The sequence below is a fragment of the Symphalangus syndactylus genome, chromosome 4 (genome assembly GCF_028878055.3).
Source record: "Symphalangus syndactylus isolate Jambi chromosome 4, NHGRI_mSymSyn1-v2.1_pri, whole genome shotgun sequence".
In the NCBI taxonomy this organism is placed as follows: Eukaryota; Metazoa; Chordata; class Mammalia; order Primates; family Hylobatidae; genus Symphalangus; species Symphalangus syndactylus.
The window spans coordinates 42,764,258-42,789,974 of record NC_072426.2 but is presented as its reverse complement, the minus strand read 5'-3'; the positions used below and the strand labels follow the sequence as shown (position 1 = coordinate 42,789,974).

General features: G+C 42.9%; 1 protein-coding gene across 8 annotated transcripts in view; it reads left to right on the top strand.

The window, feature by feature from the left end:
• Window positions 1–4,150: 4,150 nt before the first annotated feature.
• RUFY2 (RUN and FYVE domain containing 2) overlaps window positions 4,151–25,717 on the top strand; it is a 68,588-nt gene continuing 47,021 nt past the window's right edge. For 2 of the 8 annotated variants that reach the window (XM_055274493.2, XM_063637180.1), the window contains exons 1-7: window positions 4,151–4,276; window positions 6,608–6,781; window positions 9,675–9,792; window positions 14,928–15,029; window positions 17,371–17,494; window positions 17,686–17,747; window positions 18,620–18,685. In XM_055274493.2, coding sequence (XP_055130468.1) covers window positions 4,273–4,276; window positions 6,608–6,781; window positions 9,675–9,792; window positions 14,928–15,029; window positions 17,371–17,494; window positions 17,686–17,747; window positions 18,620–18,685 — 650 coding nt within the window. In that variant the 5' untranslated portion in view covers window positions 4,151–4,272. Of the gene's footprint in view, window positions 4,709–4,774; window positions 5,619–6,607; window positions 6,782–9,674; window positions 9,793–14,927; window positions 15,030–17,370; window positions 17,495–17,685; window positions 17,748–18,619; window positions 18,686–25,717 lie in introns of those variants that run through there. The other 6 variants (XM_055274488.2, XM_055274489.1, XM_055274492.2 and 3 more) reach the window with 6 other exon arrangements.

The following is a 25,717-nucleotide window of genomic DNA, read 5'->3' as shown; positions in this document are numbered from 1 at the left end:
TAAAAATAGAAAAGTTAGCTGGGCATGGTGGTGCACGCCTGTAATCCCAGCTACTCGGGAAGCTGAGGCACAAGAATCACTTGAACCCAATTCAAGCAGGTGGAGGTGGAGGTTGCAGTGAGCCAAGATCATGCCATTGCACTCCAGCCTGGGTGACAGAGCGAGACTCTGTCTCAAATAAAATAAAATAAATAAAAACAAAGCTGGCTGGGCGCAGTGGCTCACGCTTGTAATCCCAGCACTTTGGGAGGCCGAGGCGGGTGGATCACGAGGTCAGGAGATCGAGACCACGGTGAAACCCCGTCTCTACTAAAAATACAAAAAAATTAGCCAGGCGTGGTGGCGGGCGCCTGTAGTCCCAGCTACTCGGAGAGGCTGAGGCAGGAGAATGGCGTGAACCCGGGAGGTGGAGCTTGCAGTGAGCCGAGATCGCGCCACTGCACTCCAACCTGGGTGACAGAGCGAGACTCCGTCTCAAAAAAAAATAAATAAATAAAATAAATAAATAAATAAATAAAAACAAAGCTAATTGCAACCTGTTAAAATTGCTTTCAGGTCCCACTAGTAGGTCGGAACCCATGATTTGTAATAGTGATTATTCTTTAATGGCGTCTTTGTGTATTTGTTGTAACCATACGAAACTATTTTTGCTGTTCCTGTGCATGCCTATTCTGTTACCCATTTGATCTACTCTCTAGATTTGTCTGTTCCTCCATCACCATTTAGGCATCTCTACCCACTTAGAAAGACTTTAAGATGCCACCTTCTCCAAAAAACCTTTTCTGATTTTTCTCCCAGCCAAAAGAATTATCTTCATCTTTATACAGTACTGTAACAGTACCTATATGGAGCTTCATAGAATTTACTGCTTTTATTTTTATTTTTTTTTAAGAGATGGAGTCTCTGTTGGCCAGGCTAGAGTGCATGGCAGGATCATAGCTCACTGCAACCTCAAATTCCTGGCCTCAAGCGGTCCTTCTGTCACAGTCTCCTGAGTAGCTAGGACTACTGGTGCACACCACTACATCCAGCTAACTAACTAAAAAAAATTTGTTTTTAGAAACAGGGTCTTGCTATGTTGGCCAGGCTAGTCTGGAACTTCAGGCCTCACACAATCCTCCTGCCTCAGCCTCTGAAAGTACTTGGATTACAGGCATGAGTTACCACATCTGGCTGTTTACTGCTTTTTTTTTTTTTTTTTTTGAGACGAGTCTCACTTTGTTGCCCAGGCTGGAGTGCAGCGGTGAGATCTTGGATCACTGTAGCCTCTACCTCCCGGGTTCCAGCGATTCTCCTGCCTCAGCCTTCCAGGTAGCTGGGATTACAGGCACGCGCACCATGCCTGGCTAATTTTTGTATTTATTTTTATTAGAGACGAGGTTTCACCATGTTAGCCAGACTGGTCTCGAACTCCTGACCGGGTGATCCTCCCACCTTGGCCTCCCAAAGTGCTGGGATTACAGGCGTGGGCCACTGTTCCCGGCCTGTTTACTGCTTTTTTAAAGCAGCAGTTGTAATTAGTAGGATACTTTAATATTTATCAATATTTTTCATGGATGTTTTCTCAATTGAATTAAACCCTATAGAGAACCTATCATAGATAGTCTGTGTTAGCATATGACCCATGGCAAGTCATTGCCAGAACCCACGTTTTCTGATTAGGAATTCTGCAATTTTCCTGGCCGTTATGTGTATCTCCTTTCCCCCCCAGCGTGGTAACATTTTCCAGGTGCTATACAAATGTTCAGAAGCATTACAATTGTCGTAAGAAAATCATGTCTTGAGCCAGCTAAGGCTATGACTGAAAGCTCTGTGGCGTGATGTGACAAGCTGGTCCACCTGGATTCAGTGGACCATATTGCTCATGAAAAAGATGACTTGTAGCCTGGGTACAGTGGCTCATGCCTATAATCCCAGCACTTTGGAAGGCTGAGTCAGGAGGATCACTAGAGGCCAGGAGTTTGAGACCAGCCTGGGCAACATAGTGAGACCCCATCTCTACAAAAAGTGAAATAAAAATTAATGGTAGCTAAATGATAACTCATGAACACAAGGGAAAAGCAAGGCCAGGTGCGGTTGCTCATGCCTGTAATCCCAACACTTTGGGAGGCCGAGGCGGGTGGATCACTTGAGCTGAGGGGTTCGAGACCATCCTGGCCAACATGGTGAAACCCTGTCTTAAAAAAAAAAAAGAAAAAGAAAAAGAAAAAGGGAACAACAGACACTGGGGTCTACTTGAAGGTGGAGGATGGGAGGAGGGAGAGGAGCAGAAAAGATAACCATTGGATACTGGACTTAACTGGGTGATGAAATAATCTGTACAACAAACCCCCATGACATGAGTTCACCTATGCAACCAACCTTCACATGTACCCTCAAACCTAAAATAAAAGCCTAAACACGCACACACACACACACACACACACACACACAATAGGGAAAAAAGTAATCACAATGCCCCCAACCCACACATCGTAACTATTAACATTTTCATGTACTTTACTCAGTCTCTTACCATGGGTAAGGCGAGCGGGACAAGACCGAATACTATGTGTGTGTATATATATATATATATATCTTCATATTGCTGTATTGCTGTATTTATTGATAAACTAAAACTGGGATCATAAGATATATGTCATATATATGTAACTTTTTAAAAAAAATTAAAAAGCACAAAAATACAAAAAATTAGCTGGGTGTGGCGATGAGCACCTGTGGTCCCAGCTACTAGGGAGGCTGAGGTGGGAGGATCACTTGAGCCTGGGAGGCGGAGGTTGCAGTGAGCTGAGATCGTGCCACTGCACTCCAGCATGAGTGACAGAGTGAGACCCTGTCTGAAAAAATAAAAAATCTCTTCCAGCTAATAGGATATGCCTATCTAATTCCACTTGAGTCACTACTGGCCCTTACGGTGACTAGGGCTCATAATCCTGGGAAATGTGAACCAAGATGCATCCAGGGATGAAGTCTGACTTTTTTTTTTTTCTTTGAGACGGAATCTTGGGATTCCAGGAACATGCCACCACACCCGGCTAATTTTTGTATTTTTAGTAGAGACGAGGTTTCACCATGTTAGCCAGACTGGTCTCGAACTTCTGACCGGGTGATCCGCCCGCCTTGGCCTCCCGAGTAGCTGGGACTACAGGCGCGTGCCACCACGTCTGCCTAAATTTTGTATTTTTAGTAGAGACGGAGTTTCACCATGTTGGTCAGGCTGGTCGCGAACTCCTGACCTCGTGATCTATCCAGCTCAGCCTCTCAAAGTGCTGGGATTACAAGCATGAGCCACCATACCCAGATGAGGTCTGAATTTTAGTGCTTGTGTGGATGTTGCTGTGGCACATAATGAAATATTTTTGAATTGTTTTCTTTCTTTTTTCACTTTAGCTTTTTGTAATGAGCTTTATCAAATTGTTTTAGGGCGGGCTCTGTGGCTCAGGCCTGTAATCCTAGCACTTTGGGAGGCCGAGATGGGCGGATCACCAGGTCAAGAGATCGAGACCATTCTGGCCAAAATGGCGAAACCCCCGTCTTTACTAAAAATACAAAAATTAGCCGGGCGGAGTGGCGCGCGCCTGTCATTCCAGCTACTCAGGAGGCTGAGGCAGGAGAATCCCTTGAACCCGGGAGGCAGAATTTGCAGTGAGCGGAGATCACGCCACTGCACTCCAGCCTGGTGACAGAGCGAGACTCCATCTAAAAAAAAAACCCCAAAAAACAAAAAAAGGTCGTAATTTGGGACTAACTAGTTTTAGTAGGTTTCTGCCTACTGTTAATTACTTCAGATTTTCTAAATTCTTTTGGTCCCCTTTGTGTTTGCGAAGGTGAATGGGCAGTAGTCAGGCGTGTTAGATCAGGCCCCACCAGCCCGTTGGAAGCAACGTTTGCTTGTGGCCGGCCGCCCCTTGAAATCCGGCCTTCGCGCTCCGACGAAGCCCCCGGGACACGGGACCGAGGGCCCAGCACTCTGGCTCCTCACACATGTGGTCTCCTTCACGTTCCTTTCTTTCTCCTCGCGGTCCCAGCGGATGCAAGGAGGCTTAGAGACCGCGGGCTTGCTCTCCCGCCCGCCGTAGGCTCCGCGGGTCCCCGCCCCACCCGGGACGCCGCTCCCCCTGGGGCCGCCCGGGCGCCCTCCCGCCGCCGGGGGCGCTGTGGGCCGCAGTGGGCCTGGCTGCAGATGCGGTGGTGGCCGCCGAGCGCCTGGAGGGAGCTGCTGGCCAGGCCGAGGGAGCCTCCGCCCGAGACCGCGCAGCCGCCGCCGCCGCCATGGGTAAGGCGAGCGGGCCGAGACCGAATGCTCGGCCCTCAGTCCCGGGCTGAGGGCCGCGTCCAGGCAGGGTGGACTGGGAGCTGTGGCAGACGCCGAGGCCGCCAGTCGGAACTGGGGCCCGAACCCAGGATGGGCGGGGACTGCCTGGGACTCGGGGGCTCCCGGGGTCGTCATGGCAACGCGCCCCCTCCCTTATTCCGGCCCGTTCCCGCCCGGGTTCTGAGGCACAGTGGCCGAGGGCTCGAGGTGCCACGGCGTCCAGGAGCGAGGACAGGGCCAGGCAGGGTGTCACTCCGGGGTCGGGGAGCAGGCGGGGAGGGGCGATGACTTTTCAGGTTTGGGGGTGGCGGAGGGAAGACGCATCTCAGGTTTTGGCCTGGGTGCCTGACGCCGAGGGCGGGAGACGGGGAATGCTGACGCGCAGGAGCCTGGGTGAGCCCGCCGCGATAGTTCTCGGGGGCCCCAGGCCTCTGGGCAGCCTTGCTGGGGGGAGGGGGCTGGGAGGGGGCTCTAGGCCCCGGCAAGGTGCGGGCACCGGCCCTGGTACTCCTCGCGCGCCTGCGGCCGCGTTTGGGGGTCGCGTCCGGGCCGGAGGAGTCCTGGAGTGCAGCCGGGGCGTGGCCGCAGTGTGAACGCCCCTCGGCGTGGGAAGTGCCGGTGCCCAGCACCGATCTGCCTCCCAGCAGCTGCAAAACACCCTTTGTGTGGTTGTCGCATCGCATGTTAGGAATTATGATGGGCAGTGTTAAAAATCACGGATTATGAAACATCAAGTGGTTTCACTCCCGAAAAATAGTGGGAGTCAGACCACGATGCAGATTTGAAGGAATGTCGTGTGTGGACATTTTTCCACCAGGCAGTTTGGCCATAGCAGTTGTGGCTGTTTTCATTTTAGGTTGCTTAGGATTCAGTGTCAGGCTTCATGCCTTGCTATCTAGAAATCAGAGCTAGAATACTAGATCATTGGAGACTGTGGGTTTGTTGTTGTTGTTGTTGTTCAGTGAAGGAAAAACGGGCACATTGATTACTTGTAAATTTGTCAGAGATTATGAAATGTTATACTAAGTGCTTCGTTTTTCCACATCTTAGTTTTGTCATCTGTGTTTGTTGAAGGTATTCACCAGTCACAACAGTGATGAGATGATGGGGAAGCGTCTGAATTTCTAAGTAAACTGAGAATAAAATTTGTGGGAAGGAGGACAATATTTTTGTGAATTGAAAATATCTTGCTTGATGATACTGTGTCTTAAAAATATCAATTAAAAATCAGGCCTTTTAGAATGTGCATCTATTAACTTGGTATTCAGACTGGCGCTGTGGGCATCCTCAACTGTGTGGATGGGTGAGGAACATTAATGTAAAACTGGTCTCTGATTTCATTTTCTCTTTGAAAATAAAACAGTCATGCAATACAGAACTACAGTCAGAATGAAGAAGCCCGACAGAAAGAGGGTAGACTGAAAGAATTGGATGGCTTCTTCTGTGTCCCCTTACTTGTTAGTGTATTTTACCTGTCATGTTTGTTGTGGATGACACTGGAATCCTAGAATTTTAACTACCTTTTATTTTATTGCCAGTTTATTCTGAACATTTTTGCCTTGGAATTCATCCTAAGATGGTACCTGCTATCCACCTTTTGCATGAGGCCCTTAAACCTGTTGTCTCTCACCCCAAATTTATCTCCACAGAAGATCATTTTAAAAAACTCATTCTCTATGAAGAGGTACCAGGAAAGTTAAATACAGGAGAATGGCAGATTTGCAGGATCTTGAGAATAATTCATAAACTTTGGCTGGAGTGGTCATGGAAATTTTCTTTTTTCTTTTTTTCTTTCTTTTTTTTTTTTTTTTTTTTTTTTTTTTGTGAGACGGAGTCTCGCTCTGTCACCAGGTTGGAGTGCAGTGGCACGATCTCAGCTCACTGCAACCTCTGCCTCCTGGGTTCAAGTGACTCTCCTGCTTCAGCCTCCCGAGTAGCTGGGACTACAGCTGCGCACCACCACGCCCAGCTAATTTTTGTATTTTTAGTAGAGATGGGGTTTCACCATGTTGGCCAGGATGGTCTCAATCTCTTGACCTCGTGATCCACCCGCCTCAGCCTCCCAAAGTGCTGGGATTACAGGCGTGAGCCACCGCGCCTGGCCGGAAATTTTTTACAGTATATGTGAGAGACATAAAGAGAAGTTAATCAAGGGTGTAGTTTAGCTGGGGAGAATTTGTCAACCAAGGAACAGCAAACTACTGTTGGTTTTTATAGGGGAAGGGAAGGGTTTGTGTATTTTTCATTGTCATGTCTTAGAAATGATGCTGGATTCCTTTCTTGTGTTTTCAGCCACAAAAGACCCCACAGCTGTAGAGAGAGCAAACTTGTTAAACATGGCTAAGCTGAGTATCAAAGGACTCATTGAATCTGCTCTGAGCTTTGGCCGCACTTTGGATTCTGACTATCCCCCCTTGCAGCAATTCTTTGTTGTTATGGAACATTGCCTGAAACACGGTCTTAAAGGTATCATGAGATTTAAAAAAATTAATTCATTTTAGAATTTCCGTTTTTCAAGTGCCCTTGAGAATGGGTTATTTTTTGAGGCCATAATTACGTTACTGTGCACTAAAAAATATTGAGTGGATTGATTTTGGGAGAAAATATATTATGACTTTATGTTTTCTAATAATGGTCTTCAGAAAATGCTTAATTGTTAATGTTTTGTAAACAGAATATTTGATTTTTAAATTTTTTAAACTTACATAATCTGACCTATTTTCTGTTTTCTAGGACAATCATAGATTTATATTTTAAAGCAGATGATACTGTTATGAGCTCATATTAATAGTTCGAACCCTGTTGAACAACTGCATTGAAATAGTGGATTGTTGAAATAGAAACCTCCTAGATATATACACGAACATATGTAGAAATATCTTCTGGATGGAGTTATTGTAGAAATGTGAGCCATCCCTGAAGATGATAACAGCAGATATTGTATTCTACTCTCAGTACATACTGAATTATTGTTACATATAAAATGTTTGTTTTATATTTAATTTTAAAATGTTCATTGCATAATAACTGTGCTTTTACTTATAATAATTGTTCACAGTTTTGGCCTCTAGTTCATATGATGAGTATCTGTGTAGAGGGCTATGTAAGAGTTGTACACTAGAGTGACTATTATAGAGTAAAAGAAGCTTGACTGGCCAGACATGGCGGCCTAATGCCTGTAATCCCAGCATATGCCTGTGGTCCCAGCTGTTCGGGAGGCGGAAGTGGGAGGATCACCTGAGCCTCAGGAGGTCGAGGCTTCAGTGAGCTCTGATTGTACCACTGTACTCCAGCCTGGGCAACAGAGAGAGACCCTGTCTCAAAAAAAAAAAAAAACAAAACAAAGATTCAAAGATTTACCTAAACTTTGTTTTAATAAAAAGTACTTCAAAACAAGAAGGAAACCTTGACATCAAAATTTGAGAAATCCTATGTGATGTTATTAGCATACTCATTTCTTTTTCTTTAAAGACTTAAAGCAATTTCTTAAAATATATAAATACTAGCGAAATATACTCTTTTTGTACATGAATCAAACAACAGAGAAGTACACAGAGCAAAACATGGTTTTTATTCATTCTCTTCTATTAATCTCTCTAAAGGAAATTGGGCACCTGTAATCCCAGTACTTTGGGAGGCTGAGGCGGGTGGGTCACTTTGAGGTCAGGAGTTCAAGACCAACCTGGCCAGCATGGTGAAAACCCATCTCTACTAAAAATACAAAAATTAGCCAGGCTGGTGGTGTTCGCCTGTAATCCCAGCTACTCAGGAGGCTGAGGCAGGAGAATCGTTTGAACCTGGGAGGCGGAGGTTGCAGTGAGCTGAGATCGTGCCATTGCATTCCAGCCCCGGGCGACAGAGTGAGACTCTGTCTCAAAAGAAAGAAAACGGGAGAATTAGATATTCTCTTATCCCTTTTCTGTTTTTTTTTTTCTTTTACTCTAATTGTAATCATGCTATTAGCATTATTCTGTGACTTCCTTCTTTTAAAAAAAAAAAGTGGCTGGGTGCGATGGCTCATGTCTGTAATCTCAGGACTTTGGAGGCCAAGGCCGATGGATCACTTGAGGTCAGGAGTTCGAGATCAGCCTGGCCAGCATAGTGAAACCCCGTCTCTACTAAAAATACAAAAATTAGCTGGGCGTGGTGCTGCATGCCTGTAGTCCCAGCTACTTGGGAGGCTGAGGCAGGAGAATTGTTTGAACCTGGGAGGCAGATGTTGAGTGAGCTGAGATCATGCCACTGCACTCCAGTCTGGGAGACAGAGTGAGACTCTGTCTCAAAAAAAAAAAAAAAATGATACGGCTTGGAGATCTTTGCATTTACATAGATGTCTATATCAGAATTAATAGCTGTGTGATATTTTATGGTGTGTATATGGCATAATTTATTTAACCATGCTCCTCTTTTTTTTTTGTGATATGGGGGTCTCACTCTGTCACCCAGGAGTGCATCTTGATTTTCCCCAGTACTGCTGAAATGGAGTTTGCCAAATTATGGCCAAAATAGTTAAATTTTAAACTATTTTTAGGCTGTATTTCCTTTACTTCACAACATATGTTGAACCATGTCCAAGCAGTTATAGGCTTATCTGGATGAATCATTATAAAGCTACTTTGTGCGTGTGATTTTCTCCCCCTGGGAAAAATTACCTATCTTGGATGTCCTTGGGTGGTGTATATGATAAGCACCCTGTATTTGCAGGAGATCTGGTCAGTAATAACAAAGAAATGTATGGCAATTTCATGGTTTTATATTGACCAAATCTCAGAATAAAATACAAGGAAAAGGAAATTCACAATTTTTCATATTTAAAATTAAAATAACTTCTTAGGCCAGGCATGATGGTTCATGCCTGTAATCCCAGCACTTTGGAAGGCCAAGATGGGAGGAACGCTTGAGGCCAAGAGTTCAAGACCAGCCTGGTCAACATAGCAAAACGCCATCTCTACTTACCAAAAAAAAAAAAAGGCATTATAAAAAATAAAATAACTTTTTATTTGTGCTTGGTTTGTTTAATAAACTTATAAAGATCAATCAGCTAGGGCCACCAGCCTTTATTTTGGTACTGGTAGAGAATGAGTGCATGCAGTCATTTTTCACTTTAATTACCTAACTGCATATTTGATATGAAAGAATGGTCACTATGTCTTTTTATCATGCGGAAAAAAATAGCAGGATGGACAACAGGATCCTACTTGCACAGGCTACAGATCCACGGGGATATGTAGTGGATAAAAGAGGAAAGGTTTCTGAGTAATTGTATGTTAAGTTAGAAATGTTGAAACTAAGTATTTAAAAATAAGTTACTACAGTTTTATATGTTGACATTGTGTGCATTATGTGTTCTTTTTTTCAGTAAGAAAATCATTTTTGAGTTATAACAAAACCATCTGGGGCCCTTTGGAACTGGTGGAGAAGCTGTACCCCGAAGCAGAGGAAATAGGAGCCAGTGTCCGGGATCTACCTGGTCTGAAGTAAGGAGGCTTATTACTTGTTCATCCCTAGCCACAGAAGTGTATTCATTGTTCCTCCAAAGTACCTCACACTCTAGCTTATTGTCTTCTCTTAGTCTTAAGTCCCCTTCTTCTAATCCTCTTGTAATAAAATTATGTTCATTCTTTATGGCTGAACTCAAATCCCATTTCCTTTATGAAGTTTTTCTTAGCCTCTTCGATCAGAATTAACCACTCACCATTCTGCCTTGTATTGTAGGAAATTGAAAGTCCTTTTAAGATAGGCTGTATCAATTATGCATCTTTGTTTTCTGAGTGTTAAATTAGTTTGCCTGTAGTAGAAAGTCAATAAGTATTGATGAAAGACTGATTTAGGCTGAATCCAGGGCACAGGCTCAGGAGATTCAGTTCTCAGATAAGCCACTTATATACATGGTGTAAATTTCTTTGCTTCTTCTGAAAATTGGTACCTATAATGTCACCAGCCTGTTTCATCAGACAAATGTATGTAAAATATCTTAAAAGTTGGAGTATGTTAGCTAAGAATACTTTCATGAGTATTGAAAATTTTTTGTAGGTGTCAAGTGTTAAGACTCAGTTCTTATATTCTTTTTTCTTTTTTTTTTGAGACGGAGTCTCGCTCTGTCACCCAGGCAGGAGTGCAGTGGCACGATCTCGGCTCACTGCAACCTCTGCCTCCTGGGTTCAAGTGATTCTCCTGCCTCAGCCTCCTGAGTAGCTGGGACTACAGGCACCCACCACCACGCTTGGCTAATTTTTTTGTATTTTTAGTAGAGATGGGGTTTCACCATGTTAGCTAGAATGGTCTCAATCTCCTGCCCTTGTGATCCGCCCACCTTAGCCTCCTATTAGTGCTGGGATTACAGGCGTGAGCCACCGCGCCAAGCCTATATTCTTTTTTTTTTTAATTTTCTTTTTAATTTTTATTTTCTTTATTTTTTTTGAGATGGAGTCTTGCTATGTCGCCCAGGCTGGAATGCAGTGGTGCGATCTTGGCTCACTGCAACCTCCGCCTTATGGGTTCAAGCAATTTTCCTGCCTCAGCCTCCCGAGTAGCTGGGATTACAGGTGCATGCCACCATGCCTGGCTGATTTTTTGTATTTTTAGTAGAGACAGGGTTTCACCATGTTAGCCAGGATGGTCTTGATCTCCTGACCTTGTGATCCGCCCGCCTTGGCCTCCCAAAGTGCTGGGATTACAGGCGTAAGCCACCATGCCTGACCAGTTCTTATATTCTTTAGAGTGTAATTAAAATGTAAGCATTCTCTTTTGTTTATCTTTATTTTATTTTATTTTATTTTATTTTGAGACAGAGAGTCTCACCCTGTTGCCCAGACTGGAGTGCAGTGGCGCAATCTCGGCTCACTGCAACCTCTGCCTTCCAGGTTCAAGTGATTCTCGTGCCTCAGCCTCCCAAGTAGCTGGGATTACAGGCATGTGCCACCATCGATACCTGGCTAATTTTTGTATTTTTAGTAGAGATGGGGGTTTTGCCATATTGACCAGGCTGGTCTTGAACTCCTGTCCTCAATAGTGATGGAATTGGCCCGGCGCAGTGGCTCAGGCCTGTAATCTCAGCACTTTCGGAGGCCGAGGTGGGTGGATCACCTGAGGTCGGGAGTTCGAGACCAGCCTAAACAAAATGGAGAAAGCCTGTCTCTACTAAAAATACAAAATTAGCCGGTGTGGTGGCACATGCCTGTAATCCCAGCTACTCAGGAGGCTGAGGCAGAAGAATTGCTTGAACCCGGAGGTGGAGGTTGCAGTGAGCCGAGATCATGCCGTTGCACTCAAGCCTGGGCAATAAGAGCGAAACTGTCTCAAGAAAAGTGCTGGTATTACAGGCATGAGCCACCGCGCCCAGCCTCCCTTTAGTTTATCTTAATTCTTGTTAATGAGATAACTTTTTTTGCATTAAGGATTTTCTGTAAGGTTATTCGTTTGTTTTCTCATAGTTTTACAACTTAGGGTTTGTATATGTTGTGGGGAATATGGTAGTGTTTTGCTGTTATTTTGTTGTTGAATGTTCAAATGTTTGTAAACTGGACTTAACTGAGTGATAAAAGTAAGTGGCTACTGTTGAGCACTGTGTTAGAGTAATAAGGTACCTGTTTTACATGAATTATCTCCTTTAGTGCTTAAATCAGTCTTACAGGTAGAGGTTATTATTATAATTGTATGGATGTAAAAAATAAATGCCAGATAAATTATAGTTAAAAAGTGGCAGAGGCAGGATTTAAACCCAGTTTTTTTTTTTTTTGTTTTTTTTTTTTGAGACAGAGTCTCGCTCTGTCGCCCAGGCTGGAGTGCAGTGGCGCAATCTCGGCTCACTGCAAGCTCCGCCTCCCGGGTTCACGCCATTCTCCTGCCTCAGCCTCTCCGAGTAGCTGGGACTACAGGCGCCCGCCACCACACCTGGCTAATTTTTTGTATTTTTAGTAGAGACGGGGTTTCACCATGGTCTCGATCTCCTGACCTCGTGATCCGCCCGCCTCGGCCTCCCAAAGTGCTGGGATTACAAGCGTGAGCCACCACGCCCGGCCTTAAACCCAGTTTTTAGAGTTAAATATATAGTGACTGGGTGTGATGGCTCACGCCTGTAATCCCAGAACTTTGGGAGGCTGATATGGGTGGATTGCCTGAGCCCAAGAGTTTGAGACCAGCCTGGGCAACATGGCAAAACCCCATGTCTACTAAAAATACAAAAAAATTAGCTGGTTGTGGTGGTGTGCACCTGTAGTCCCAGCTACTCGGGAGGCTGAGGCAGGAGAATTGCTTGAACCTGGGAGGCAGAAGTTGCAGTGAGCCTAAATCACATCACTACATTCCAACATATGAAAGCATGTATTCATATTTTGTTAAAAAGCCAGACTCTACGATAGTAAAACCTGTTTTCTGATGGTGTTCATTAAAATGCTAAGCTATAAGAAACGCATTAATTATTAGAAGTGAAGATCAAGTCTCTTCCTGTACTATCTGCCAAAATGTTCCCTGCATAAGAAAATATAAAAGTGTGAATGATACCACTCTCTTTAAAAAAAAAAAGTGGTTGGCCGGGCGCGGTGGCTCACGCTTGTAATCCTAGCACTTTGAGAGGCCGAGGCGGGCGGATCACGAGGTCAGGAGATCGAGACCACAGTGAAACCCCATCTCTACTAAAAATACAAAAAATTAGCCGGGCGTGGTGGCGGGCGCCTGTAGTCCCAGCTACTCGGAGAGGCTGAGGCAGGAGAATGGCATGAACCCGGGAGGCAGAGCTGGCAGTGAGCCGAGATCGCGCCCCTGCACTCCAGCCTGGGTGACAGAGCGAGATTCCGTCTCAAAAAAAAAAAAAAAAAAGTTGCTTTTAAAAAAATTATTATTATGTTTTATGGAGACTGAGTCTCTCTCTGTTGCCCAGGCTGGAGTGCAGTGGCGCGATCTTGGCTCACTGCAACCTCCACCTCCTGGGTTCAAGCGATTCTCCTGCCTCAGCCTCCTTAGTAGCTGGGATTATAGGCATGTGCCCCCACACCTGGCTAATTTTGTATTTTTAGTAGAGACGGTGTTTCTCCATGTTGGTCAGGCTGGTCTCAAACTCCCGACCTCAGGTGATCCGCCCGCCTCGGCCTCCCAAAGTGCTGGGATTACAGGCGTGAGCCACCGCGCCCGGCCCACTTTTATTTTTAATAACAGATAGAACTTGAGTAAGAGAGGTATGAGATTTAATTTCTTAAGTGCAACAGGATTAAAGAAACATTTGAAAACCAGTAAGCAGCACAGTGATTTCTCTTTAATTACTAGCCTGGCACCCTCTTAGCTTTGTTATGATTTTTAAAATTCAGATATAATGTTACCTAGGTTTTTGAAGGCATTATGGTGCCTTATAGTTGAAATTTTTTTTTTTTGAGACCAAATCTTACCTTGTTGCCCAGGCTGGAGTGCGATGGTACAATCTTGCCTGACTGTAACCTCCGCCTCCCGGGTTCAAGTGATTCTCCTGCCTCAGCCTCCTGAATAGCTGGGATTATAGACACCCACCACCAAGCCCAGCTATTTTTTGTGTTTTTAGTAGAGACGGGGTTTCACCATGTTGGCCAGGCTTCTTTCGAACTCCTGACCTTGTGATCCGCTTGCCTTGGCCTCCCAAAGTGCTGGGATTACAGGTGTAAGCCACTGGGCCCGGCCTGGTGAAGTTTTAATATTTATTTTTAGAGGGCTAAGCCCATTCAAACTAAATATTTCTTTTTTTTTTTCTGAGACAGGGTCTCACTCTTTCGCCCAGGCTCGAGTACAGTGATGCAATCACTGTTCACTGCAGCCTCTGCCTACTGGGCTTAAGCAACCTCCTGCCTCAGCCTCTTGAGTAGCTGGGACTATAGGAACATGCCACCACACCTGGCGTTTTGATTTTTTTTTTTTGATTTTTTAATTTTAATTTTATTTTTTAATTTAATTTATAATTTTTTTTTTATATAGAGACAGGGTCTCCCTATGTTGTCCAGGCTGTTCTCTAACTCCTGGACTCCAGTGATCCTCCCACCCTGACCTCTCAAAGTGTAGGGATGACAGGTGTCAGCCACCGTGCCCACCTAAATATTTCTCATAGAAGTATTCTCACCACAGTCCTGCACTGCCTAACATTTCATTCAATGATGGTGGTTCCAAAAGATTATAATACTATATTTTTACCATTTCCATGTTTAGATATGTTTAGATACACAAATACTTAACAATTGTGTAATAATTGCCTACAGCATTCAGTACAATAGCATGCTATATAGGTTTACAGCCTAGGAACAATAGGGTATACTATATAGCATAGGTGTGTATAACATCTTGGTTTGCAAATGTACACTGCATGATGAAATTACCTAACAACGCATTTTTCTGAAAGTATCATTAAGTGACACACTACTGTGTTTAGAGAGTCATTTCTTCCAAGACATTAAATAGTACCTGGATGTCCTACAGGAGGAACAGATTTACCCAGCTCTCAGCGATTAGTTTGTGTGCTCAAAAAGATAAACCTATAAAAATGAAAACAAAACTATTATAAAAATGCCCTTTTTCCTTGTTAATGTGTACCTCTAGAGATAGAAGATGTGATCTTTGGGCTAGGGCTGTTTTCTAATCAATTGGTTCTTTTCTTTAGGACCCCTCTGGGTCGAGCAAGAGCATGGCTTCGATTAGCCCTCATGCAAAAAAAAATGGCCGATTACTTACGTTGCTTGATTATTCAGAGGGATCTCTTGAGGTTAGTACTATTAAGTCGTGATCTTTTCATTTTTTATTTTATTTATATGCTGTCTTCCAAAAAGGATTTAAGATGTAATATGAAAGGATATATAACATATAATAAAATGATATAAAATAAAAGGAGGAGCAAAATGAGACAGAAAAACATGATGGAGGCATAACATGGATCAGGAACTAGCCTTACGTATGAATACCATAAGCTTTGTTATCAGCCAGGATGGGGAAATTTATATATATTACATTTCTTTCTCTTTGTTTAAAAATTTTTTCTTTTGCCCTGCCTGGAAACTGCCATATATAGTACATTTCTGTTAGTTTTATTTTTCTGAATATGGTTAATTCTATGGATAAAAATTTGTGTTGGAATTTGTGGCTTTAATTTCATAGGCTTTTTGTTTTTTGTTTTTTGTTTTAGAATTTGAATATCCATATTATTGCTTCAACTGTATTGTGGGCACACTTTAAATTGAAGTCCAAACATTTATTTTGGCTGGGTGTGGTGGCTCACGCCTGTAATCCCAGCACTGTGGGAGGCCGAGGCAGGTGGATCACTTGAAGTCAGGAGTTTAAGACCAACGTGGTGAAACCCCGTCTCTACTAAATAAACACAAAAATTAGCTGGGTGTGGTGGCACATGCCTGTAATCTAGCTACTTGGGAGGCTGAGGCAGGAGAATCACTTGAACCTGGTAGAGGGAGGTTCCAGTGACCTGAGATCAGGCCACTGCACTCCAGCCTGGGTGATAAGAGTGAGACCCTGTCTCAAAAAAATCAAATAAAATAAAACGAAGGCCAAACATTTATTTAAGACAGATTTTCAGAGCAAGGCAATCAGTTCTCCAAGGGAGTGGGCCCATGGTGGCCCTCCATTCATTCTTGTTCTGTTAGAGTGCCTCTCTGATGTTGTGGAGAATTTAGTCCTGGTTTTGGTTTTACTTGTGATGCTGGTTTTACATTGTGGTTTTCCCAGTTGTTAAACGAGAATGACCATACATTAAGCACCCATGGCTTCTCAATATTCTGAAGGATAATGAAAGTGATTATATAATGTACATGGGACTTATTAAAGAAGGCATGAGACAGTGATAACTACTTCTCTGAATGTATGTTGATGAGACTTAGTTTTTGGACTGTCCTATTTCTTTCACAACTCTCTTTTTGAACAGTTTTTAGAATGTAGATATCCCAAAGTGTCTTTAATTGATGATTATCTATTAAGATTTATAATATACCTATCAAATGCATTGACTTGAACGTGGGCTTTGAAATGTTGCATATGTTCATTTTCCACCTTAGTCTTTATCCCAAGGGTCTTAATAAATCCAAGGATTGAAAATTCAACTCTAATAAAATATAATCAGATCAGCAGCAGTCACTATATCCGTCTGAGTCAGAAACATCCCAGGGCTCAGTGTTGCCTCTTTTTATTTTTTATTTCTTTGAGATGGAGCCTTGTTCTGTTGCCCAGGCTGGAGTGCAGTGGTGTGATCTTGGCTCACTGCAACCTCTGCCTCCCGGGTTCAGGCAATTCTCCTGCCTCAGCCTCCCAAGTAGCTGGAATTACAGGCGTGTGCCACCACGCCTGGCTAGTTTTTGTATTTTTAGTAGAGATGAGGTTTCACCATGTTGGCCAGGTTGGTCTTGAACTCCTGACCTCAAGTGATCCTCCCGCCTCGGCCTCCCAAACTGCTGGGATTACAGGCCTGAGCCACCGTGTCTGGTGCCACTTTTTCTTTTCATCCCTCCTTGCTCCTCTTTTCTCTCTCTCAAAAAAAATTTCCCTCTTTTATCTCCTTCAGTCCTTTTGATTTTTCAATAGAGACATTTAAATTTAAAAAATATAAAAAGTTGGCCAGGTGTAAATATAAAAAGTTACAGACTCACTCCTGTAATCCCAGCACTTTGGGAGGCTGAGGCCCACGGATCACGAGGTCAGGCAATCAAGACCATCTTGGCTAACACGGTGACACCCCATCTCTACTAAAAATACAAAAAATTAGCCGGGTGCGGTGGCGGGCACCTGTAGTCCCAGCTACTTGGGAGGCTGAGGCAGGAAAATGGCATGAACCTGGGAGATGGAGCTTGCAGTGAGCCGAGATAGCGCCACTGCAGTCCAGCCTGGGTGAAAGAGTGAGACTTCGTCTCAAAAAAAAAAAAAAAAAATAAATAAATAAAAAATATAAAAAGTTATTCACATGTATAAAGGCTAATTTGAAGGTACCTAACTGAGATGGCTTCCATTTCTGTGAGGTAGAAGGTTAGGAAGATAATGGTGATTTTAAATTTTAGTTTTTGAAATAAATTTGTGATTTAAAGTCCTTATTTTTTAAATTTTCACAGTGAGTTTTATGAGTATCATGCACTAATGATGGAAGAAGAAGGAGCAGTAATTGTTGGGCTGCTGGTTGGCCTGAATGTGATCGATGCTAATCTGTGTGTGAAGGGAGAGGATTTAGACTCACAAGTAAGTGAAAGTGACTAGTGCCAAATGCAGAGTGTTTTCAGTTTGCACAGTTCCTCCTCGATCAGGTGTCATTTGAAGTTGTAAACAGGACTGTTAAACACTAAAGGAATATTAAGGGTGACATTCAGTAAAGGTACTTCTGATAAAGTATTTTCTCCCCTTTAAATTAAAAAAAACTTTATTTACTTCAGGTTGGAGTGATTGATTTTTCTATGTATTTAAAGAATGAAGAAGATATTGGAAATAAAGAAAGGTATGATTTTCATAAGTTATTTCACATACTGGGTTTTTTATATATCTTTTTACAAATCATTGTAAGATCCGTCTATTTATAGTGTGGTTTTATTTTGTTGTTTTCCCCCCTGTGACTTCTTCATTTCATTTTCACTTCCATTACAAGCTTTACAAAGCAGATTATGGAAAATCACTTAGGAGAAGGAGGTTTTATTAATAGTATGAAGTGGGACCTTTGGTTATACCTATAGTTACTGAGACCCATTTTAATAGCTGTTTTTGGAATAAAAGAGATGAAAGCTTATTATTCACAAGTTTGCAAATACTGGTTTACTTCAAGATCGAACTATTTTTTTGTTTTTTTTTGAGACAGAGTCTTGCTCTGTTGCCCAGGCTGGAGCACAGTGGTTCCATCTTGGCTCACTGCAACCTCTGCCTCCTGGGTTCAAGCGATTTTCCTGCCTCAGCCTCCCCAGTAGCTGGAATTACAGGCACCCGCCACCATGCCTGGCTAATTTTTGTTATTTTTAGTAGAGACAGGGTTTCACCACGTTGGCCAGACTGGTTTCGAACTCCTGGACTCAAGTGACCTACCTGCCTTGGCCTCCCAAAGTGCTGGGATTACAGGGGTGAGCCACTGTGCCCAACCCTAATTATGTTTAAATTTAATATACGCTAATGGTATTGTTAAGTCTATTATTAGCAAGTAATTTATTCAACAAAGGTTATAGATACTTAGTACACAGCTTACTGTTATTCTTATGTTTTATTTTAAAGGCAAGACAATGTTTTATTATTTTAGTTTTATAATAATTTTAGATGATTTAGATTTTTTTTGCACTTAATAAATACCTTTTCAACTAGCACAAAGCTACTTTTTTCCTCATTTAGGAATGTTCAAATTGCTGCCATATTAGACCAAAAGAATTATGTTGAAGAATTAAATAGACAACTGAAGTAAGTATTATGGATACTTAGCACATTTATGAATATTGTCTTAGGTTTTTGTTTTTTTCCCTTCAGTTCAGCTTACCATATTCCTTTCTTCTAAGAGTGAGAAGGGGTTGAAGGCATAGAGAGAAAATGGAAAGTAAGAATACAGAGAATTACTGGAGATAATTCATTTTAAGCAGAAAATGAGAGTCAGTTTTTTTTTTTTTTTGAGATGAAGTCTCACTCTGTTGCCAGGCTGGAGTGCAGTGGCATGATCCCGGCTCACTGCAACCTCTGCCTCCCAGGTTCAAGTGATTCCCCTGCCTCAGCTTCCTGAGTAGCTGGGACTATAGGCGCGCACCACCACACCTGGCTAATTTTTTTTTTATTTTTTATTTTAGTAGAGACGGGGTTTCACCATGTTGGCCAGGATGGTCTCAATCTTCTGACCTTGTGATCTGCCCGCCTTGGCCTCCCAAAATGCTGAGATTATAGGCGTGAACCACCACGCCCGGCCTGAGAGTCAGGTTTTTAAAACAGTATCTTCATCAGATTTAAATAGAACTTAAAACTTATTGCTGTACCCTTGACAAAAAAGGCTAAGGTAAAGGTCTGTATCACTTTGACGGTTCAAAAATTCATTTTTCCTACTTCAAAGGGCTTCATATGTAAATGTGGCTGTCTGTCATCTTCTGTGGTGGAAGTTTTTGCCTTCTTACATTGTCAACTGGTCATTGAAGCCATCAGTGAATACTCTTGTTGAGAAGAATTTTTGAGACCTGTATGTAAAATAGTAAAGTGCAATTCTAATAGAAATATATGAGATGCGGCCAGGCGCAGTGGCTCATGCCTGTAGTCCCACTTTGGAAGGCCGAGGCAGGTGGATCACCTGAGGTAAGAAGTTCGAGACCAGCCTGACCAGTATGGCGAAACCTCGTCTCTACTAAAAAATACAAAAATTAGCCGGGTGTGGTGGCGGACACCTGTAATCCCAGCTACTTGGGAGGATGAGGCAGGAGAATCACTTAAACCTGGGAGGTGGAGGTTGCAGTGAGTTGAGATCGTGCCATTGCACTCCAGCTTGGGCAACAAAAGTGAAATGTGAAACTCTATCTCAAAAAAAAAAAAAAAAAAAAAGAAAAGAAAGAAAGAAATATATGAGACACATAGTATGAGACGCATAGGTTTTTTGTTTTGTTTTGTTTTTTTTGTTTGAGACAGTCTCGCTCTGTTGCCCAGGCTGGAGTGCAATGGCACCATCTCAGCTCACTGCAACTTCTGCCTGTCCCCAGGGTTCTAGCGATTCTCCTACCTCAGCCTCCCGAGTGGCTGGGATTACAGGTGCCCGCCACCACGCCCAGCTAATTTTTTTGTATTCTTAGTAGAAACGGGGTTTTGCCATGTTGACCAGACTGGTCTTGAACTCCTGGCCTCAGGTGATCCACTTGCGTCTGCCTCCCAAAGTCCTAGGATTACAGGCGTGAGCCACCACACCTGGCCTTTTTTTTTTTTTTTTTTTTTTGAGACAGGGTCTCACTCTGTTGCCCAGGCTGGAGGGTGGAGGGCAGCGGCATGATCAGGCTCACCATAGCCTTGACCTTTCAGGCTCAAGCGGTCCTCCTGCCTCAGTCTCCCAAGTAGCTGGGACCAAAAGTGTGCACCACCATGCTTAGTAATTTTAAATTTTTTCATAGAGATGAGGTCTCACCGTGTTGCTCAGGCTGGTCTTCAACTCCTGGGTTAAAGCAATCCTCCCACCTCAGGTGCCCAAAGTGCTGAAATTACAGGCATGAGCCATTGTGCCCAGCCACATAGGTAATTTAAAATTTCTGGTAACTACAATAAAAATGTAAAAAAAACCCAAAAAATTATAAATATATTTTATTTTACCCAGTATTCCCCAAATATTCTTCCAACGTGCAATCAATATAAAAAGTTAGGGGACAGGCACTGTGTCTCACTCCTGTAATCCCAGCACTTTGGGAGGCCAAGGCGTGTGGATCACTTGAGATCAGGAGTTCGAGAACAGCCTGGCCAATATGGTAAAACCCCATCTCTACTAAAAAATACAAAAATTAGCCAGGCATGGTGGCACGTGCCTGTAGTTCCAGCTACTCGGGAGACTGAGGCAGGAGAATTGCTCGAACCCGGGAGGTGGAGATTGCAGTGAGCCGAGATCACGCCATTGCACTCCAGCCTGGATGACGTAACGAGACTCCATCTCAAAAAAAAAAAAAAAAAAGGTCAGGTGTGATGGCTCGTGCATGTAATCCCAGCATTTTGGGAGGCTAAGGCAAGAAGATCTCTTGAGCCCAGGACTTCAAGGCTGTAGTGAACTATGATCGCATCACTGCATTCCAGCCTCAGTGACACAGTGAGACCTTGTCTCAAAGAAAAAAAAAAAAAACGATTATTAGCCTGGCATGGTGGTACACGTCTATAGTCCTAGCTACTTTGAGGCTGAGGCAAGAGGATCACGTGAGCCCAGGAGTTTGAGATCAGCCTGGGCAACATAATGAGACCCCCATCTCTTAAAAAACAATTATTATTAATAACATATTTTATACTCTTTTTTTTTGGCACTGTCTACAAAATCCAATATATATTTTACCCTTACAGCACATTTCAATTTGGACTAGCCACATTTTAAGTGTTTAGTAGCCACATGTGGCTCATGGTGGCCATACTGGGCAGCACAGGTATAGTGAGTAATATTTGCTATGTAATTAGAAATGAACTGTTTTCATTGATCTCATTTAATAATTAGTAAATATTCTCTGGGTGATAGGATTATGAATAATTTTTATTTTATTCTTTGTACTTTTCTGTATTTTCTGAGTACTGCTCAAAGAATATGTATTATAATCAGAAAATACAATTGAACATTTTCCCATTTTAGGACAAGAAACTAATAAGCTGTGACTCTTGCTTTTCCTCTAAAGTTGTAGAAATAGGAAAGACTTCATATCAGTCTTTTTTAAATGGAGTTTTAATAGAAATCATAGGAAATATATGTATATTTTGTAATTTGTATTTCTGAGATTGTATTTCTAAATGCAAACTTGTGTTTCTTAATTATTTATGTTTAAACTTCTAATCACTTTTTGGTAACAGGTAATATTAATATATTCATATGGCTCAAACTTCAAAAGGCACAAAAGGAACGTAAAACAAAAGTCTGCCTCTCCCTGATCTTCATCAGTCTAGTTTCCCTCTTCACGAGTAATTAATATATTAGGTTCTTGTGTATCCAGAGATACTTTATGCTCATAGCAATAATATGTATATCTATTCTCATATCTCTTCCCTCTCCCTCTTCTTACATATTAGGTAGCATACTTTCACACTACTCTATACCTTACTATTTTCACTTAACTTTTTTTTTTTTTTGAGACGAGAGCTCTTTGTGTTGTCCCTGGCCTGGGTGCAGTGGTGCAGTCTCAGCTCACTGCAACCTCCACCTACTGGGCTTAAGCGATCCGCCTGCCTGGGCCTTCCAAAGTTCTGGGATTCCAGGTGTGAGCCACCATGCCTGGCCAATGATTTATCTTGGGGTTATTCCATTTAGTTCAAAAGAATTTTCTTTTTTTTTTTTTTGAGACGGAGTTTCGCTCTTTCACCCAGGCTGGAGTGCAGTGGCGTGATCTCCGCTCGCTGTAACCTCTGCCTTCCAGTTTCAAGTGATTCTCCTGCCTCAGGCTCCTGAGTAGGGGATTACAGGTACCCGCCACCATGCCCGGCTAATTTTTTGCGTGTTTAGTAGAGACGGGGTTTCACCGTATTGGCCAGGCTGGTCTTGAACTCCTGAATTTGTGATCCACCCACCTCGGCCTCCCAAAGTGCTGGGATTACAGGCTTGAGCCACCGTGGCCGGCCCAGTTCAAAAGACTTTTCTTATTCTCAGTTGTTTAAATCATGTGTGTTAATCTGTTACAGCAATACTGGTGTCTGACTTTTGTATACCTTATATTTTATAAATGTTTCATTGCACTGGGCGCAGTGGCACATGCTGTAATATAGCATGTTAGGAGGCTGAGGCGGGAGGATCACTTGAGCTCAGCAGTCTGAGACCAGCCTGGGCAACATGGTGAGACCTTGTCTCTATACACCCAAAACAGTACAAAAAATCAGCTGGTCATGGTGTCGTGTGTCTGTAGTCTCAGCTGCTCAGGAGGCTGAGGTGGGAAGATCACTTGAGCTCTGGAGGTTGAGGCTACACTGAGCTGAGATTGTGCTGCTGCACTCCAGCCTGGGTGACAGATGAGACCCTGTTTCTAAATAAATAAATAAATAAAAATAAAAGTGTTTCATTGCTTTTTCTTTTCTTTTCTTTTTTTTTTTTTTTGAAACAGGGTTCTCACTGTGTCAACACAGACTGGAGTGCAGTGGCCTGATCTTGGCTCACTGCAACCTCTGCCTCCCAGGCTCAAGCGATCCTTCTGCCTCAGCCTACCAAGTAGCTGGGAGCACAGGCTCGCGCCAAGACACCCAGCTAATTTTTTGTATTTTTCATAGAGTTGGGGTTTCACCATGTTGCCCAGGCTGGTTCAAACTTCTGAGCTAGGCCATCTGCCCACTATGGCCTCCTGAAGTGCTGGTATTATAGATGTTAGCCACTGCACCCGGCCCTTTCGTTGTTTTTCTAATGAAAAGTAGTTATTGTACATTTAGAATATTTCAAAATATAGAAAACATATAGAAAAAAAGTAGAATTCACTTTTTTATGGAGTCTTGGTCTTGTCGCCCAGGCTGGAATGCAATGGCACAATCTCAGCTCATTGCAACCTCCACCTCCCAGGTTCAAGCAATTCTCCTGCCTCAGCCTTCCGAGTAGCTGGGATTACAGACACGTACCACCACGCTGGGCTAATTTTTGTATTTTTAGTAGAGACAGGGTTTCACCATGTTGGTCAGGCTGGTCTCAAACTCCTGACCTCGTGATCCACCAGCCTCGGCCTCCCAAAGTGCTGGGATTACATGTGTGAGCCACCGCGCCTGGCCTGAATTCACCTATTATTCCTCACTCAAAACTACTATTGAGAGTTTGTTTTCAAAGTGCTTTTCTTGATGATTATTGTATTCTCACATAAAGGCAAGGTGAATATTATTGTCCAATTTTGTAGAAAAGAAACTGCAGCTCAGGAAGGTTTTGCAACTTTCTTTTATTATTATTATTATTTTTTGAGACGGAGTCTTGCCCTGTCACCCAGGCTGGAGTGTGATGGCACGATCTTGGCTCACTGCAATCTCCGCCTCCTGGGTTCAATCGATTCTCCTGCCTCAGCCTCCCGAGTAGCTGGGATTACAGGCGTGTGCCATCATGTCCAGCTAAGTTTTGTATTTTTAGTAGAGATGGGGTTTCACCATGTTGGCCAGGCTGATTTTGAATTCCTGACCTCGTGATCTGCCTGCCTCGGCCTCCCAGAGTGCTGGGATTATGGGTGTGAGCCACTGCACCTGGCTGGTTTTACAACTTTCAAGGTGACACAGTTAGGAAGTAGAAAAGCAGGGCTCTTGGTCTTACGTCTCCTAGACCTGTGTTTGTCTGTCCGTTACCATCAGGACATCCTGGTGCTATTTGTGAAAAACTCAAGTTGTCTACCTAAGAATGATTATGTCTTAAAAATGATTTAATATGAATGGAAAAACATTTTTCTTGTTTCACTAGTAAAATTGAAATACCAATACTTGTTTCTGAGGCTGGTATAAAATTTATTGTATCTATTATTTATTTTGCTGAAACATACTATATATAGAATATTACATTTTATTAGAGAAGGTTTTGAGATGGTAGTATCAAACAGGCCTTGGACAACATTCTTTTTTTTTTGAGGTGGAGTTTTGCCCTTGTTGCCCAGGCTGGAGTACAGTGGCACGATCTCGGCTCACTGCAACCTCTGCCTCCCAGGTTCAAGTGATTCTCCTGCCTCAGCCACCCAAGTAGCTGGGATTACAGGCACCCACCACCACGCTTGGCTAAGTTTTGTATTTTTAGTAGAGACGGGGTTTCACCATGTTGGCCAGGCTGATCTCCAACTCCTAATGACTTCAGGTGATCTGCCTGCCTCAGCCTCCCAAAGTGCTAGGATTACAGGTGTGAGCCACCACGCCTGGCCAACATTTTTAAAATATACAATAATGTCCGGTCTTGATTCATTTAAACAAAAATGCAAAAAACAAGTGTGTTCATCTGTTGTAATCTGACCTTTGACTACTTCCTTTGAAAGACAGGGTGTTTAGCTGCCAGATCCTTGATACTAAGAACCTGATGCTGGGTATCTCATCTTCATATTTCTCAAACCATAGTTGACTTTGGATGTCTCTAAGTTCTCATGAAAATGGAGAGGGGAAACAAAATGGAGCTTGAATTAAAGACCATTGTTTATATGCCTCATCAAACCACGTAATTATAAAGTAGACATTTAAAGTTCATCCTTTTGAATATAATTTTAACAATACTTAGTAATCTTTGTGTCGAATTTTTATTCCCAAATATTTTCAGTTAAATGTAAGAAGGACCCTAAGAAGACAATGTAAAAAAATGAGTAGGCCGGGTGCTGTTGCTCACGCCTGTAATCCCAGCACTTTGGGAGAATGAGGTGGGTGGGTCATGAGGTCAGGAGTTCGAGACCAGCCTGACCAACATGGTGAAATCCCGTCTCTACTAAAAATACAAAAATTAGCTGGGCGTGGTGGCGCACACCTGTAAACCCAGCTATTCAGGAGGCTGAGGCAGAAGAATCGTTTGAACCCAGGAGGCGGAGGCTGCAGTGAGCTGAGATCGCGCCACTGCACTCCAGCCTGGGCAACAGAGTGAGACTCCATCTCAAAAAAAAAAAAAAAAAATCAGTAGCACCAAATGGAATTTTAATATAAATATTATTTTGCTACACTCTTTATTGCCCTTCTAGCTAAATCAAGTTATCCAAGTTAATGAAATTTTCCACACTCAGAAATTTGGACAGGGCAGTTGGTGCCTGTAAGTAAACGTAGTAAATCTAGGATAACATATTTTTTTGTGCCTTTTTGAGTTTGTGTGATTTTGAATGAGATTTT